The sequence below is a fragment of the Agrilus planipennis genome, unplaced genomic scaffold (assembly GCF_000699045.2).
Source record: "Agrilus planipennis isolate EAB-ADULT unplaced genomic scaffold, Apla_2.0 scaffold13, whole genome shotgun sequence".
NCBI classification, from domain to species: domain Eukaryota; kingdom Metazoa; phylum Arthropoda; class Insecta; order Coleoptera; family Buprestidae; genus Agrilus; species Agrilus planipennis.
In genome coordinates, this window is record NW_020439040.1 from 1,092,571 (window position 1) to 1,112,019 (window position 19,449).

At 34.7% G+C, this 19,449-nt stretch overlaps 1 protein-coding gene across 1 annotated transcript in view; it reads left to right on the forward strand.

Moving 5' to 3' along the window:
- The window catches only part of LOC108744266 (protein Shroom), a 221,593-nt gene that overhangs the window by 132,149 nt on the left and 69,995 nt on the right, over nt 1-19,449 (forward strand). The window contains exons 3-4 of the mRNA XM_018479950.2: nt 16,571-16,749; nt 19,004-19,302. Of these exons, the coding sequence (XP_018335452.1) occupies nt 16,656-16,749; nt 19,004-19,302 (393 nt within the window). The 5' untranslated portion in view covers nt 16,571-16,655. The remainder of the gene's footprint in view (nt 1-16,570; nt 16,750-19,003; nt 19,303-19,449) is intronic.

Here is a 19,449-nt window from a genome sequence, read left to right on the forward strand (position 1 = left end):
AAACGCCATCTGTAGCACGATGCTACATTTTAGGATTACGTATGCTCCAACAAGGTCCACTTGTGTGGATATCTACTTACTGAAAACGAATCCCGGCGTAGCTAAACTCAACGTGATAGGCACATTAGCTTAATCGAATGAAATAATTCGAAGTGGTCTGTATTCTGCGTCGCGCTGATGAGATCCAAAAAGATCGAAATCGCGATCCGCGTCTGGCAGTTTCGACAGAATACAGACCACTTCGAATTATATTATTTGATCTTTTTTTTATTTTTTAGCTGCAGAAAAAATTTGAAAAACACGTTCAGATATTGCACTATCATAAACAAACTGAAACAGATTTGTTGAGTTTGACTAAAACTGAAATTGTTTATTGTTTTATTTGAATTGATTTTGAAGTAATTCAGTCATTTTAATTATAATGGCTTCAATTCCTAATCTTCGTGGTATAACCATTCGGTAATTAATTAAGTGATTAACATTAGGAAATTATCAGTATTTATCAACAGGTTTAGAAAATTGTTCCGCCTCCGCTGCATGATTTATGGCCGAATGTTGCAAAACTGCAGACAGTGATTACCTTATAATTAAGAAATTATATTGCACCATAAACAGAAGGTGGGCTGATTGTTCGATATATATATACATATATATAAATGTAATGCCACATCAGATCCCATACTTGCGTCGCCAACGACGATTATCGACTCAATGGATTGTTTTCCAACTAATTTGTTGCTAAATATTTTCCTGCCTACGCGAAAAATTGCTTCGAAATCGGAAAAATTTCGCTCCATTAGTCTTGCTACTAAAGATTAAACTAGTCAATAAATATCGCCTTCACCGATACTTACTTCTCACTTTCTATCCGGGCGAAAACTGTTGAAGGTATTCGATACTAGAACCAGCTACCGAGATTCAGAAACCATAAATTGTAGCATGCAAACAAGGTTGTTATGCAGAAAAATAATCAAAATCACAGATTAAAATGATATTCGATTAATGCTTATTATATTTTCCTAGAAAATACTACAAATGGCGCGGTAAACGCCATCTGTAGTACGATGATACATTTTAGGATTATGTATGCTCCAACAAGGTCCGTTTAAATATATCGATATCTACTTGCTGAAACGAATCCCGGTGTAGCTAACCTCAACGTGATAGGCACGTTACCATAATCGAATAAAATAATTCGGGGATTCGTTTGAGCAAGTAGATATCCATTGTTGGAGCATACGTAATCCTAAAATGTAACATCGTACTACAGATGGCGTTTACCGCGCCATTTGTAGTATTTTCTAAAACGCGCTGTTAAGACAGCAGGTAAAAGTTGGTCTGTGTTCTGTCGGAGCTGTCTACGACGCGCTGATGAGATCCAAAAAGATTCAAATCGTGATCCGCGTCTGGTTGTTTCGACAGAATACAGACCGAATTATTTTATTCATATTTTTTTTCCTGATACGTACTTTTAAATTAAATTTTTGTATCGTAATTATTTATTTTATAACAGCTGAAATCGTCTTGAAGTTATATCAAATTTTATTGAAGTTCATTGTCCATTTGCCATTGAAAACCGTGATGATAACTGGAATGCTGCCATCTCGCTTACCTTCTGTTTATTTAATAGCAAATTGCAAATGAATTAAATCAGTACCGTATTTTAATAGTCCACTATTAGTAAAAAGTTAATTAATTCGCACTATTTGCAAAGTGCTCTGTCATAATATCCGTTTAGAAAGACATGTTCCATATTCCTAGCAATTTATTTACTGTGGGCTTCTTATTTACTGGCTCCATGTGCATGCTGCATCGTCTATCAACTGGCGTGGCTGACGCTTCTGGTCACACAGCGTATAAAATCGATAAAATTACGCTACCACGAGCCACCACTGATTCAGAACGTCCAAATGGTATAATTTATTTAATGCATATATAAAACAGACCAGATTAAATTATTGTTTGCCATAGCAATCGTGGGAATATGCGGAATATGTTCGATCAGTTTCCAAGAAGCTAAAGTGTGAACTTTGCAAAATACGAACTTGCTTCTGGATCAATGTAGAATCAGCAAATACGTCTGCGTAGCTGTATTTACTTAGTTGGAAAGCTATGGTTTCGCTAGAAACAATAATTTTCTACGATACGAAGCAAATGTGTTCCATACACAACACACTCTTATGTAACGCGAGGCTCTCTTCCGCTTACGTCGATGATCGTTTGTCATTGACATAACAGACGTAAACAAGAAGGCCGTAAAATGTTGAGATCGACAAATTTCTCTTTTAAAAAAAATTATTATTCAGTTTCCACAATAAAATAATAATAGGTAACAATTGCTCCTGTAAATTCATAGAATTATTAGCGTAGATACAATTTAGTTGAAAGAAAAACAAAACGTAGTCAAAACCAAGCATTTTTTTGCTTAATGACTTTTTCACATATGCAAAAACTGCTACTTGCATTATTTGTTGCCATAAAGTAAATATTCTAGCATCTAGATCTTGTAGGTAATAGAAAATACCACAAATGGCGCGGTAAACGCCATCTGTAATACGATGCTACATTTTGGATTACGTTGGAGCATACGTAATCCTAAAATGTAGCATCGTACTACAGATGGCGTTTACCGCGCCATTTGTGGTATTTTCTAAAACGCGCTGGTAAAAGTTGGTGTGTCTGCGATGCGCTGATGAGATCCGAATAGATTGAAATCGCGATCCGCGTCTGGCAGTTTCGACAGAATACAGACCACTTCGAATTATTTTATTCTTGTAGGTAATATTTTTCGACTTTTTCTCTTGAAGTATGTCGCTGAGAGTGGCATGTGATTATGTATATTTTTGTGCAATATTGGTAAAAATTCCTTCCTACATTTTTGTCTTGAGTGCCAAGGAGATTATAAATTGTTATGCGGAATTAGGTATCTATGTATAAGCTATGTGATTTGTGGTTTTAAGTTCTAAATGTTTGAAAAGCAAGATTAAGTGGGCGTAGAAGTTGCCCAAATAGAGCCAAATTACCTGGTCAAAAATAAACCACAGCGAGTAGAAATGGTAGCAGAACAAAACTTTGATATATTGCTTTCTTAGTAGTTCGGCTTGTTATGCACCCGTGGGAGGCACAATAATTATTAATTTGTCAGGTGGGCGGCAGTTTCGAGATTACGTTTCGACTGAGGTCATAACATTCTAATTACAATTATTAAGGAGGGATTTCTATAATCTCATGTTTACGATTTCCATAAGGAGGTGACTATAAATTGTGATGTAAAACAAACCTTCTCACTAACCACACAACAAGATATTTTACTCTGTACGAAACCAGAATGTTTTTGACTTTGTAGAGGAGCATTTTCATAGCCGCTGTTATAACATCTATTACTGGAGAGCTATCTGTGTCATTTCCCATTATTTTGCTAATTCCTTTTGTTTTATTATATTACTATTTAAGAACCAAAAATGATAACAATAAAACCATTCATTTATACATGCAATTTAATGGTGAGCAAACTGGTCTTCGTCTTGTAGTCTTGGTATTGGTCCTGCGAAAAGAATAAGAACGATTAATTTAAAAGATTGCTAAAGGTGTATGTCTGGCGAATGGCGCTATACGGGTGCGAAACATGAACGGTGGACGCGGCGAAAAAAAAAGGTTAGAAGCGTTCGAAATGAGGTATTACAGGCGAATGATGAGGATCCCTTTGATAGAGAAGGTTAGAAATGAAGCGATATTAGAAGGAGTAGACAAGAAGGACTAGTCAGAGACATGTTAGAGGCAGAAACGGGAGTTAGGACGGGTAGAGGTAGACCTAGATTAGATTACTGTTCGCAAATAGTTAAGGATGTGGGTTGTTCTAGTTTTAGGGAAATGCGAAGATTAGCTCAGGATAGGAAAGAGTGGAGGAGCGTATCCAACCAGTCTTAGGACTGACGACCTTATGATAATGATGATAAAAAAAAGAAACTATATCACTGTTTGCAAAAGAGGGATCTACAAGAATGTCCTTGGAGTAACTGTTCCTTGTTGCTACTATGCCTGGATAACACATGGTAGAAATATAGAGACAAACTAATCTTTTTTTCGATATTTTTTCTTTCAAGTATCTTGTACTATTTTTTTCGCTAAAAGGTCAATTTATGCGTTGGGGAAGGGTATGTTCTCGATTATTTATAACTTTTGCAACTTTAGACACTATTTTCTTTAAAAGTCATGATAAACTCTAATGTATGAGAGAAAGTTACAGCATTTAAGACAATTATTGTGTCGATAAATAGAAAAATTTGTGTTTAGAAGAATTATTAAAAATTATTAAGTATCAGATTAAATGGGCAAGACCAATGTTTTAACACGCAAGGCCAAGACCAAGATTATACCAGCAAGACCAAAAATAGAAGTATTTGAGCTAGATCAAGACCGAATATTCAAGACCAAAATCAATACAAAGACTGGGACACCACTAATCCAAATCATTAAAACAACCGCAGCTTCTTCGTTTCAGCTTGTAACAGTTCACGATATTTTATTGCGCTTATTTCAGAAACGCCTAGGCGAAATTTTAACTAGAGATATTCGAATAGACTGAGATTATTAAAAAATCTTCATGTGAGTAAAGGCATTCGCGGCTAGCATTTAATACGTAGGGAAGTGTTTTTATTTTCAGGAGTTCTTTTAGTAAAGATCTGACGATCAATCTCCTTCATTAGTGAAGCAGTATCTTCTGGCATTCCTTTACAAATTCGTGTTGCTATATACAGCATTAATTTTGGTCGAAAGTACGACCATTAGATTAGGATCTTCACCGATTACATACTTGTATAGTGCACGCATGTGTATATGTACACGAAGCCTGGTTGTTACATGTAAATTACTCACATTTATCGATTCCCGCCGTTCTGATACGTACTTTTCATCTCGGAATCTAATTACAAGATCTTTCATGTAATTATCTTTAATCGAAACTTGTATCATGTCCTGTTAAATGCATTAACAACTATCACTTTCCCCAAACATACTGAACTGGTGAACAACATTCTTCCATTTTATACAGGGCGGTTTAAAATTAACTTCCTCTACATTAACTTCCTCTACACTAAAATTTTTCAATGATACTATTTTACTGTATCCTATATTAATGACCGTTTACCTCTTTGAATGGATATATACATATGAAATGTATGAAATCTAAGAATTGTATACAAGTCCTAGAAAATGTAGATAATTCCGAGGCTATTTAGGAAATGTATAAAAGTTTTTTTAATACAGACACCCTAGTGTTTTCAGTCTCTCTCCAGTTTCTCAGAGTCTTTCAGCGTCTCTCACAGTCGCTCGGTCTCTGTATGAAAGACTCGAACGATAAAATCACTAATTCAGAGATTCGAGTCTCTCACATAGAGACTGAATGAATAAAACTGAAAAATTGAGAGACTCGAGTCTCACGTAGATAGACTGGGATCTCCGAAATATGTTGAACTTAGAAAATTTTAACCATGTCTATCGAAACACCACTTATTGAGAGATTCGAGTCTCTCATTCAGAGATTCAAGTCTCTCATTCAGAGATTTGAGTCTCTAGTTCAGAGACGCTAAACAATTTTTTTGACAGTTTCTCGTCAGTCTCTCTCAGCGAAACCAGAGAGACTCGATGAGAGACGGAGACTCGAGTCTCGCTTTCAGAGACTCTGAGAGACTGATCATTTTTATTTCGGGTATATATTGTAAAATGTATACATTTTATTTCACAGGAATTGTACGAAACTCCGATATTGTACTAGGAAATTTATAAAATGTGTCTAATATAATTTATTTCACACATTTCCGGGCGATCTTAGGAATTATATACATTTCCTAGGAATTGTATGCAATGACGGATTATAAACATTTCCGTTAACATATATATAAGTTCAAATACATTCTCATTCACTTTTTTATCATTCTGTCAATTGTCATCTGATTTCTACTATAAGTATTTACACTTAATTAATTTTAACAATCTCGCTGTACATAAATCAATTGTTATTGAATGATTTCTCTACAATACTAATTTATGTTTATGTATCAAAATTGTTTTTGTTATATTGTTTTCATTTTCTTCCTTTCATTCAATGAGCAGAAATCGAGTAAAGAAATCATGAAACTTTCACCGTTCTATATTTTTTAACTGCGACAAAATCGTACAATCTATACGACTTCAACTTTGACCCAAACAAACAGACTCGGTAATAAACATCTCTAAAAGAAGTAAAAACAATCACCCACGTATGCTCTACAAATGTTTCAGATATTTTATTTACTTTATGTATTGTGTATTCTACATGTATATTCTTAAATGCTCATAAGTATTTTTTAAAATGTTAGTTTTAATTGGAAAGGGCTCATGTTTTTAGGAATTAACAATGAACTATAATCAAAAATGCATTTAAATTCAATTATTTGCCTCACAATATTAATTTATTAACGTAAATGTGTCTATTTAACTATGAAAACTTAAGATTTGTTTGGAGACTGCAATGCTGGGTCAGGAAAGAAACCTGCTAGTCGAGGTTTGACAACTTCTTTCTAATCAATAATAAAATTGTTGTGAGGTATCTTTCGTTTACGATTTTATGTTTTAGGATTAGTATTGTGTTATAAATTCATCTTTTACTTCATTTTCTTAAACACTGATAAGTATTTTTTAAAATGTTAGTTTTAATTGGAAAGAGCTCATGTTTTTATGAATAAACAATGAACTATAATTAAAAATGCATTTAAATTCAACTATTCGCCTCACAATATCAATTTATTAACATAAATGTGTCTATTTAACTATAAACCTTAAGATTTGTTTGGAGACTACAATGCTGGGTAAGGAAAGAAACCTGCTAGTCGAGGTTTGACAACTTCTTTCCAATCAATAATAAAGTTGTTGTGAGGTATCTTTCGTTTACCATTTTATGTTTTAGGATTATTATTGTGTTATAAATTCATTTTTAATACATTTTCTGTATTTTTAAAGTAAAAATTCGCCTTTTTACCGATAATAGTTATAGTTGTTGTATATACGTTTTTGATTGAGGCGCAATTGTAGTTAATTGTGTTCCTTACCAATAAGAAGCAAGGTTCATTTCATACCTTATTATGTGTACAAAGACAATAAATAGCTTTCTCCCCCATCAGATAATGGCTAGGTAATCTAATTCTAAGAAAGTCGTGATTGAACGAAATCTTCTTAGCAATTTATCAAATACGTGAACATTAGCAAAGAACAGGCAGGTAAGCAATATCCATTCGATTGTACCGATGGAATAATATTCCACCTCACACCCCCACAGGAGTAAAAGCAATTTGGTATCGATCATTTAGTTTTCGCAATCATTAATTACCTCGGCATAGTCGTAGATAACAAATCGCACTGTACCATCCCCGCGGGCACATTATAATTAAAACGAAATTTATAGCGAACGTTTTAGTAAATACACGAAAATAAGGATTTATCAGGACGGAGATCACGCTGCGCCTTCCACGTCTCCATTTGGCCTCCGGAGTTATATTTATGTAGATACTCAGAGAGGAGAAGGGGGGAAGTCTTTAATAATAACAAGAAGGCGACGAGCTCAAATGATAAAGAAAGTAATTAGATATATGCGCTTTATTATGTTCTGTGACTTACGTGATTAGCCACGGCCAGGGACACGAAGTCCACGAGCAAGATATGCAGCCCCCGACTTGTTCGAATCGAGATTCTCGTATAAGATATACGGCACGAATTTATTTTGTACCTAATACTCATGTAAAGAAGGCAGGAAAGTGAAATAGAATACGTGGAAATTTATTTACTTTCACGTCAGTTTAATGCCAGAAGAAAGACGATATCGGATTAAGTTTGTTGTATGGTACAATCCCATGTTACACTGCCGATTATTAAGTCACATAGTAAGACCAGGGTTTTATATAAATTGGTTTTATTTTGATAAAAATTTGTATACATAAATAATAATTTCAAACTATCCTGAAATAAATAAATACACTAGATTTTCCCCGCGGCTTCGCTCGCAGAAATTAATATTGTTTCTCCATAAAACCTTTTAACGACTAGTTCACCCTTACAACGTTTTAATTTTATGTAATGTCGTCATCTTAGAATTCAAATACAAACGTAGCAACTACAGTTCATCCTTAAGGGTTGATTTTTAAAAATTGCTAAAACACGTGTTTGCTTAATTTCAACAATGAGCAACCTTCGAGTTAATCCGAGTACAAATAAAATATACCCCATGGAAACGTTCCAACCTCTTTTCATTTGATTAATAATATCAAACAGCATATATACCAAGTTTCAAGTAAATTCAATAACAAATAAAGTATGTCCCAAAAATTGCAACACCTTTTTAGCCCCCCCCCTCCCTTTGGACGTTGAATTTTTTAAAATGTCAAGATAGGTCTTTCAGAAATTAAATGAGAGACCATTAAGACCAAGTTTCAAGTAAATCTGACTACAAATAATATATGTCCCATTTAAACATTGCAACTCCTCTTCACCACTCCTCCCCTCCACGGGAACGGGATAAAAAGTATACTACGTCCTTCTCCTGGTTGTAAGCCACCTCCCCACTAATTTTCAGCCAAACCGGTTCAGCCGTTCTTAAGTTATAAATAGTGTAATCAAAACGACTTTCTTTTATATGTATAAATATAATTCTTTTGAACATCAAATCGTGGGGTGCTCCTTAACACTTTGTGGTACAAATGTGCTTTATATAATGTTCAATTTTTCAATAATTTCATATTCTTGCCTTTTCTTAACCGATATTTCCTAAAACGAGAGCTTTCTTTGGTAATATACATACATACATAACTTGTACCACAATATATATCATTATGAGGTCGTGACAAGTTTTAAAAATATCTGTCGAATTAGAAACGAGTTAATAATGAATTATTTGACTTAGAATATTATTATGTTTAAGTTGTGTAGCTATTTTGCTGAAGAAACATCGGATTTTATTGGAGACTACAATGCTGGGTTAGGAAAGAAACCCGCTGTTCCAAGTTTATCGTACTGAAAATAAAATTATTGTAAGATACCTTTTTAAACCAACTTAAACAGTAGACTTCTTCGTTATGTTTTGTGTTATAAATACATTTTTTCATTACTCAAATCCAGCTCCACCGCCCGTTGAAATTCTACTTTTAAAACGATCTGATTTTCCCACAAATATCGAATGGATAATAAAACAACAGTTTAGAAATAATTGTATCTTTTTAGTTTACCTGTATATTCTCTCATAAAAAAAGTTGCTTATTGACATAAAAACACATCTATCTACAGTATATTCTGGACAATGAAAAATAGGATTAGTAACTAATTCAAGTCAGTTTGATTGACTTATAAATAAACAATAAAAAATTTCATGAATCGTGACTGTAAAAATGATCTTTTCTTGAATGACAGAAATAATTTTTACAACAATTATTTATTTAGTAGCATAGTTTTCGTGATAGTATGATTAAATTACGTAATATTGTTTATAATTTTGCTATTGTAATGTCAGTAAAATATTAGACATTTCCTCATTTTTATTATTTTGTAATAATCAAACATATTACATTTATGTAGGTACTGTAATGTGTTGTAGCAAGGTCTTATAATAATAAGATTATACAAAAAAAATTTGAAGTTATAACTCTTTCTTTTAATTCAACAATGAAATCCGTTTTTTCCAATAAAATACAAGTAGTTCGACTTTATTTTCTTCAACCACACATTTTTCGCTGGTGCAGACAATTGCACAGTTTTTGTCTCTCATTGTTTCAAACGAAACGCTGAAAAAATGATCGTAGCTTGCATTAACGCCATTCCATTATGTTGCAACCAATAACAGCGTCTTGAATGAAAACAGTCGTCGGAAAATAAAAAGTATTAAAAGGACTCAATTGCGTATACGTTTCTTTTTCATCTCCGACAATGCCGTGACACCTTCAAGGTTAAATAGCTCCGAATGAACATAACATTGGGAACGAAATTTGTCTTGTTGCGGCTTTTTACATTTTTATTCTTCATCCAAGTGTGGTACCGTGAGAATTTCATGGTAGAAATACAGGCGGCATCATCTCAAAACATACCACTGCAATTTGCCAATTTTTTTTTTTTTGATCCTCGAAGCGTTAAGTTTGTTTGCAAAATTCGGTCTTCAACCGTGTAATGGTAACCAATAACAGTTCAACCAGTAGCTACAACTTAGTGAAGGGATAGGGTTATGATAAAACTCATTGAATTACAGTTTTTGACGTGACAACGTCTTATAATTCGATGGAGTTACCTCGCTCTGAGGCGTTCCATTTAAGGCTTGAAGTGCAAACGAGAGCGCGGAACGAGCGACAAAGAGGCACAATCGGCCTCCGCGTTCGGCAGCGTTCGACATCTGTCTCTCTCTCTCCTACTTGAGTGAGCGATGCGTCCGCGTGGACAGCTGCTATACAATAATACATTTACATTTACTTCCTTCTCTATATCCATACAAAATATCTATCAAACAAATAAAATTAAAATTTTCTTTTGAAAAATGAAACCATTCCATCAGTATTTTCTCATGACGTTGTCACGTTCAACTATCGTCAGTAAACCGACTTTACAAACAACCGATTTTTTGTTTGAAAATTTACGTTGTTTTCTTAGTACGTAGTGAACATACACCATAGCCCCCTTTAAAACAAAACTTAGGTGAAGTAGCTACACCTAATTATTGGAGAAAATTTTTCTTTGAGTAATGAGAATGTCGAGCCCATAGTATTCCTCTTCTAAATGCGTATTTACCATTATTCATAGCTTTTTTAGAATACAAATGTACCCTATTCATTTATGTTAGGAATAAACATCGAGTTTGAAGTACACAATCGGTTCCACGAATAAAAGGGAGATTCATAATTACATGGAAACCTTACACTCGGTATACAACATGTGTATATTTTACATAAACAATATAAAAAGTGTGTAGCAGACAGTGGTAACAAAGGTCATCGTATTCATTATGAATAATGCACCAGGTATCTTGTTGCCTGGAATAAGGGAAAGTTATGTTAGCAGTGAAACAGTAGCCTACACGCCAGGATTACCACGTGGGATAACATTAATATTAATCAACTGGCAAGGAATAACTTGACCTCATCGTTAATAATATAACCAACCGCTCTACCTCGATTTATATATACATATATCTGCTTGTATAAATAAGTTACATGTTGTCCCAAATATCAAAGTTGCATTCTACAGAAGTGGGTGCCGATTCCTTTCTCATATTTTTGACTGAGAGGTACCCGACCTCATTATCCGGTTCCCGACCGGATCCTTAAAAAGTGCCGGATCCTTAAAAAGTGCCGGATCCACTGGGTACCAGATCTAAACTAGCTATATAGGCATGAAAAATTCATTGCCAATCATGCACATTTTCTTTTTGAGCTAGTATGTATCCTTGAACTGTTTCTACAATCTACATAGTGATTTTATAACGTATCCCTTTAACATGACGAGAGATATTCAATAAACAACACATCAATTTCCCTTAGTCTCCTACTAATTTTTTTTTTGAGTAGGTATTCATATATTCTAGAAGTTGGTCCGGCATGTACCTACGTGTTTGTATAGCATATTAGTCGTTGATATTATGCCATTATGAAGTACAAAATAAATCCTTTATGCACATGTTTGCCTCAATCGCAAAAGGGCGACGTCCTCCTGGTGAACACGGCTCCATATTACGAAATAATAATGCATTGTTAAAACGTGTTATGAACTGCACAAGTTCAAATGTTCATGCTTATATTAAATGAGAATGTTAAGTGCATATTGATTTTGATAACGAAATAGTTTTTGTCACGGCAAAGATTCTAATTATGATTAAATGTGTTCGTACAAACCAAAAGGAACACTAACTAATGATAGGTATGAAAACATATGAAAACATTTGAAATTATAATCTGGTGGAACTAAAACAGGAGATTAGCGCAGGGTTGAGTCGCCTTCAAGAAAAAGAAGTCACTTCTATGCTCGCAATGGTGAATTTAGAAGAGGATGTTAAAGGTGTATGATTGAAGCACGGCGATGTACGGGTGCGAAACATAGACAGTGGGCGCGGCGGAAAAGAAAACGTTAGAAGCGTTCCATATGTAGTGTTACAAGGGAATAAAAATACAAACTAAAATTGGTCTGAGCACACTTTGGTCGGTGCTAATACGACTAACTTCCCATTAGATAATACAGTTATTGTAAAGTACATTCGTTTCTAAAGTTTGAAAAAAACGCGGCACAATAATAAATAACAAACAATGTTTGAGAGTTCGTCATTTTATAAACCCATAAGAAACAGTATTTCGTCTGAGAAAACCGAATTGATAGAGTACTTGCATCAGTCAATTGGTAAATACTATTTTTTATTGTTTATCGATTGTTTATAACAATTCATTTTGTTATAAACAAATTTTTATTATAATATGTTATTATAATATGTTATTCCCTGTCTTGAATAATGATATTTCGTTATTATTGATTCCGTAACTTCATTGTTGTGATTAGATTAGAACGTATTTTAATTAAATTGTTTGTAATTAATTCGTTTTTTTTTTTATAAAAAAAAAACGGCTTGACCGATTTCGTTCAAATTTCTTTCAGATCTTCATTATGATAATATCTTTCGAAAAAATTTTGGTTGAGGGCGATATCTCAATCCGTTCTTGAGATATCGAAAACGAAAAAAATGCTGACATACGTACGTACGTACATACACACATCATCAAAAAAATTGGCTAGCATGCTACTAATATGTTAAAACGTGGAAATATAATGAAAATTCCGATTTCACTTTTCGACCCAATTACAATAACTTCCTAATGGGAAGTTAATAAGGATATCGTGGATAGAGAAGGTTAGAAATGAAGAGGTATTAGAAAGAATAGGAGAACAGAAGACTCTATGGAAGTCAATAAGAAATAGGCGAGATAGGTTGGTAGGACACCTTCTCAGGTATGAAGGTCTAGTCAGAGACATATTAGAGGCAGAAACAGGAGTTAGGAGGGGTAGAGGTAGACCTAGATTAGATTACTGTTCGCAAATAGTTAAGGATGTGGGCTGTTCTAGTTTTACGGAAATGCGAAGTTTAGCTCAGGATAGGAAAGAGTGGAGGTACGTGTCCAACCAGTCTTAGGACTGACGACCTTATGATGATGGAACTATTTAAGTATTCTCAATAAAAACCTTGTACTTCATTAGTTTTTCATTCCAAAACATAAAGCACAAAACTTAATAGATAGAAAACCATTCAAATGATTACCAAAATGTCATCGGTAATCGAATGACGATGTAAACCACTTAAAATAATAGTAAGTCACATTATACATGTTTCTTCTGGTAAAGAAAGAAGTAGCCGACAGGTAAATAGTGGTCTTCCGCATTGTTAACCATAACGCATTGGTTCTGAATCATTAGCCACGTATTACGTCCCATTGGGTACATTTTATAAACATGTTTAAGGTTACCTGAAACTAAAACAGTATCAATTGTAAGTTGTACAGATAAATGATGCTTAAAATATTTATCGCCAGTAACAATAATAAGTATTTGCCGGTAGTAAAATAGTAATCGATGTCATCAAAAGATTATCATCTACCGTTTGCTGGTTGCAAGGAGATAATTGTTATGATGAAGCCCGTTATCTTTTGATTCTGTCATTCGGTACAGGTACTTGCTCTTTCTTGCTTACGTGTGAATGATGCGATACTGACTATTTTGCTATTTCGAGTTACGTTACTACGACTGTAGCCTTGGGGTTCTACTTGAACTTCCATCAATTTCTTACATGAACAAGTAATAAAGTAGTAAATAGAATCTCATCAAGTTTATACATAAGTCCCAGTTCACACGATTTGAATAAGTGCCTAACAAACACTAATAAATCTGCTGAATTCGAATGAATCAAATGATGATAAAGCCTGAAATGATACGAGGAAGAATGAATTCTGATCACCCATGAGTTAGGATGACACCATGGAGTCAACATTTGGAATTTAAGAATGAACCAAAAGAAATATATGTATACCTTCTTGAAAAATTACGATATTTTTCAGTATTGGTCGAATCAGGAAGTAAACCAAAATGAAAAATAAATGATTAAAACTGGTTACCAACTTTGTTGCTACTCCAGAAATAAAGTGAGCCCTTGATTATACATTGAGTGGCCTAGAGTGATTGTTGTTTTCTTCTGTATTTATCATTTTGCATTACCAAGTAAGTGGAAAGCCTGCAAGTCTCTTCGTCCACACACAAACGGCATACAATTCGTATACGTAGCTCCGTGATATATGATATAGCAACGACAAGGCTCCAACAAGTCGAGGAACGACAGCGAAACTTCTACAATTATTGCTGACTGACGGCAATAATGTAACATTTGCCTCTCGGGTCCCGAACCCTGTCCCCCCCGTCCTGCTCGAAAGGATCAACACGGAAATGATAAACCGTGACCAATCTTCTATTCTTCCCGTTCTCTTTACAAATCTTATCTCATCCAGGACGTAACTTGTTCGATATCTTGAAAGATTTACGAACAAGATAAAAACTGAACCTTTAGAAGGTCGTTAGTCAATAGGCCGATAAGCATTTGAAGATTGATTGGTCGCAACGGGTAAAACTTTACTACCATGGAAAATGAAAACTAAAAAAATAGATATTCCTTTTTAGTTTGTGGAACCCAAATACCAAATAAGCACAACACAATGAAACTATGAGAATATTGAATCTGATGCTGCTGGTACCAACGGTATAGGTTCTTACTTTCTTTCTTTTGGTACTACCTAATGTGTTCAATGGGTATGGTACAGTTCAAATATAAGTAGGAAATTAGTGATGCCCCGATGTTTCGAGAACATACGGAGTTCTAATTAGTTTTTTTTCATTCGTATGAGACGTAACTGGTTCATATAAAGAGAATCGAGTGGATGGTATAGCAACAACGGAATGGTACATTATTAACAACAACAACAACAGCTTCCGTGAGAATTAGGTGAAAATGTTCATGTAAATACATAAAGAAATAAATTGCAAGATACTTTTGGCTTTTGGCGCGGCAAAGTGTATTAACCCCAATATCGGCGAACCATACGAAACAAAGAAGAATAAGAAGAGGAGACCGGCGATGGTGATGGGTTGTGGATGCTGCTGCTGCTTCTTGCGGTCGTGTTCATCTGGTTTTGGTTAAATGGTTAAAAGGGGAGTGGGCGGGAGCGAGCAGACCTTGCGAGTAAAATGAATGAAATGGTTGCTTGCCTTCTTGTCGATCTGTCATCTACCATAACAGGTTACAAAACGGGCAAGAGAGTCAGGCAGGCGGTCATTGTTAAAAATGTAGGTTTGTGTAACAGTATCGGGATGATTTTACAAGTAAAGTCCATTACTGACGACGACGATCGGCAGATGCAAACCAAGCCGTCCAGGTGATGTATTATATCAGGAAATGAACCGGATAAAAGCAGTTCGAATTAATAGCCTTTCAAGATAATAGTAGCCCTTTTGAAAACGCATTAGTGGATTTAAAAATGTTGTCGTTATTGTTATTGCGTCCTTTTAACAGGGACTGGTTAAAAATGATTTAATTTATGACTCGTTTTGTTTCCATAAAATCATCAGGGGAGTGACCGCATCGGGTGACAAAACAAAAATAAAACTTAAACACCTTGTTTCAATTTAACCCTGTCGTCATCCGCCAAAATAAATTCCATAATAATAAGTCCTGCTATTCAAGCAGGCGCATTTTTTTTATCGTAACAAAACAGCGTTCTTGGATTCCTGGATGGTTTTTCCCGGAAGGGAGTATCAAATTTGGAACAAAATTTTCCATTATAAGAAAGTTGCGACTAAAAATTGATAAGATTCATGTTCTTTTAGTTTACTTTTATTTCCTTTATGTCCTTGCAAACCTGTAAACATTACATGTATAACTTTTAAGTAGAAGGCAAATAACGTAATATGTATAACGGAAACAGTTCTAACATGAGTGTAGAAAAAATAGAACATCTGCATTATGGTGCCCAATAAAAAAATATATCTGCAATCACCACCGACCTGGGGTCGCTTTCTAAAATGCAGCCATTGGAGAAGCATTCGATAAAGACCTAAAACCGAGCACGCGAAAAGTGACAGAGTAGACAAACATTTTGTATTAATCGACTTTCCCAGAAAGAAAAAGGGAATTGCTTATTTCTTATTTAATTTAGGATTATATGGTCAAAATCGGACGGAAATGGGGGATCCCCCCTATACTTCCCGACGCTCCGCTATCTCCGACAGTCTTTCTAAGTCCCAAAATTGAAAGGCTTGTTTATATTTGAATGCCCCTCGTATATATAAAGTAGATGTACATATGAAATGAAAGGCAACATTCCAAAATTTTTACTGCAGCCATCACCCTTCCCCCCTTTGCAAATCCTAGATCGGCCAATGTAGGCAGCTCAGTCTCAGAAACTTGCTGGGACCGGTCCTGCGTGAAATATTTTCGTCAAATTTTCTTTGACCGTTTTCCTCTAATGTGTGTTTCTTATTTTAGTTTGAGAAGGACAACTAATGGAGCCAACCCACCCAGAAAGGTGGCGCGATTACCGGCCAATAGCTCTTCCTCGTCCGATGGTACAATGATGCCTTCACGGTCAATTCCCAACCTCCAAGCAGATCGAGAAACCAAAGGTCACTCACCATCTATCTACACTTATCTCCAGAACCAATCGGGTATGTACCATACGTACTGAACATGTACGTACCTACACGTATTATCTATCCATGGATAGGTGCTGTATGGGTATGGGCAACGGTGTACCAACCCGTGTGTCAGCGTTGGTTGCTTACTTTTGTTGTATGCCACATAACGAGTACAAGCCCATTATGCTAATCAGTTAGTTTGAGAACAGATAAGAGCTGCAAACTTTTGAAAATTGAAGATGCAATAATTTTTACACAAAGAATAAAATATCATCTGGCATTGTTGACCAAAGTTGGGTTTTTATACAAGTTTGTGCACAATAATTAATGAGACAATGGGCAAATCCATGACTGCACATAGATAAGATAATTTAGCTAAATGTATTTTAATAAAATCAATGGTTATTGCGGAAAGCTGGTTATAAAAAAGCATTATAATAATTTCAAACAAATCTGTACCAATATACTACCTGTTAATAGCATTTAACACAATTTTTGCTCATTTTTGTTTGATTCTTGTTGTTTATACACTTCTAAAACGATTAAACTTGAAACAGTCGTTAGAGCTTCCCTAATTATATTCCGTGAAAACTATATAATTGTATTTTTCTTTGACATATGTCCTAATTACAAGTTTTATATTCAATTTATTATTTGTGATTGAAAGCGGTCATGAATTAAAATTGAATACAATATTTAACCTAACAGCTTGTCCGGTGTTTTTAATATTGCTTTAAGGTTTGAGAGGACCTGAACGGAATTTATATAATTTCTCATAGTAAAAGCGGTAAATTTTTATATTTTAGGCAGTAACAAGCACATCTTTGCATGCCAACTAAGAGCACGAAATTCGAAATCTATCTTCTGTGGTTATTGTGTTGTTTTGCTCAGATTCAAAGATTCTTTCAATTGTTATTAATTTTTTGGTTTTCGACTTAACATCGGGGAAAGATTTTTATCTATTACCCTGAAAATTTTCTGCGTATTTGCCAAACAATTTCAAATAGTTTACTTACTTAATTCTAGCATAACTTTTATAATTTAGAATGAAACATATCAAAGTCTGTCATTCATAATTATTGTAAACAAGAAGGCCTTCGACTTTTAAAAAATTACATGCAGGTCTGTGAGAAATACATGCGGTAACAACAAGGTTTTCTTCTGGTAATCTTCTGTACCACACATTTACTTCATACGGTTTTATTCGAGTCATTGCAAGAAGATTAATTAGTATTACTACTTAGGTGACGAAAGCTGAATTGCTGGTATCATTTATAAATGGCGTTTCGCAAGTTATAGGATCAGGATAATCTTCAGTATTTATTTTCTCACACGGAAAATACCAACCGAAGGTAAAATTGAATCACACCTTTTGTCTTTAATTTGGTGCGATTGTTTCCTTATTCTGCTTTTTCATTGTCAAACAAACGATCTCGTAAATGACTGTAGTGTTCCTAATGGGGAGGAGCGGTCTGTAAAACGAATAAATCTGAAGTAGTCAGGAAATAGCAGCTTGAAAAGATTTATTTGATTTCGACTTACAATCTAAATGTACACCTACATGGGTACTTAGATACACAACCGGGATTTACCTATAATAGCGCTTGTTCGTCAGTAAGTGTAGCTACATGTGGACGTTTTAAACCCCAACAAATAACAATTAGGTTGATACCACATGTAGATGAGATACCACGGTGCCAGCCTAATCCTTTTGATAGCATCTAGTTCACGTATTCTATTACACTTCAGAAGAGATTTATTTTCTTACTCCAAAAGACTTGTACGTTTGATGATACAGCCAAACAACAGACACTGATGATGAAAAGGTCTTACAATAATAATAGAATTAAGGTGCAATGGAAAGTTGGTTGATCTAGTCGTAAAGAAAGCTTTCGAGGAATAACATTCAGAGATTATAAACTGATAGGCGTCCGATGCACATAAATTGTAACAAATACATAAAGAAAAAATTATTATATGAAATTGCTTTTTATAAGTCATACTTCGGATAGACCCACCTTGTCTTAAGATTCATCGTTCTTGTGATATTAGTACGAATATCTTTCGACTTATATAGGACAAAATGGGAGAATCGTTTCAATACGGATGAAAGAACGCAAACTTTGCCGAACTTTAAATTCATTTAAAACAAAAGCTTAAGTCCTAACAAAAATTTTGTACACAACCATAATGTAGGATGCAAGAATCATTTTTAAATTGATTATTGGATTTTATAAGTGATATTAATGGAGTGCGATTGTAATTTTCTGCATTTGTTTTTAAGGTTTAAACTTCGACTCGGTGTCAACCACGGCTCCGACTCGTGACGATGATTCACCACCACCCGCTCCACCTGTACGAGACTCCTCGACCCTTAAATCAGTCAAGTACGGTCCTGGACACGAAAAGTATCCGTCTTGGCCGGTACCAGCGGCCGCTGACACACCTCAAGCCCTACGAATGCCACCCGGTGGCGGATCACATCGCTCCAAGTCTTGGACTGATCACACTAACTACCCCAAAGAGAAAATAGTCACGTACACTAGACCTTACATGAAGAGACAGCACACAGCGATGCAACAGGTAAAAAAACCTTCCGAAAGATAGAATAACTAAAGAGTTTCGTATTAAAATGTCGCTAGACAACGAAAACAAACTTACTTATTATATAGATATGGGTAAAATGTATTTTAAATAAAATTCAAAATTCTTTTTTAAAAAGACTAGTTA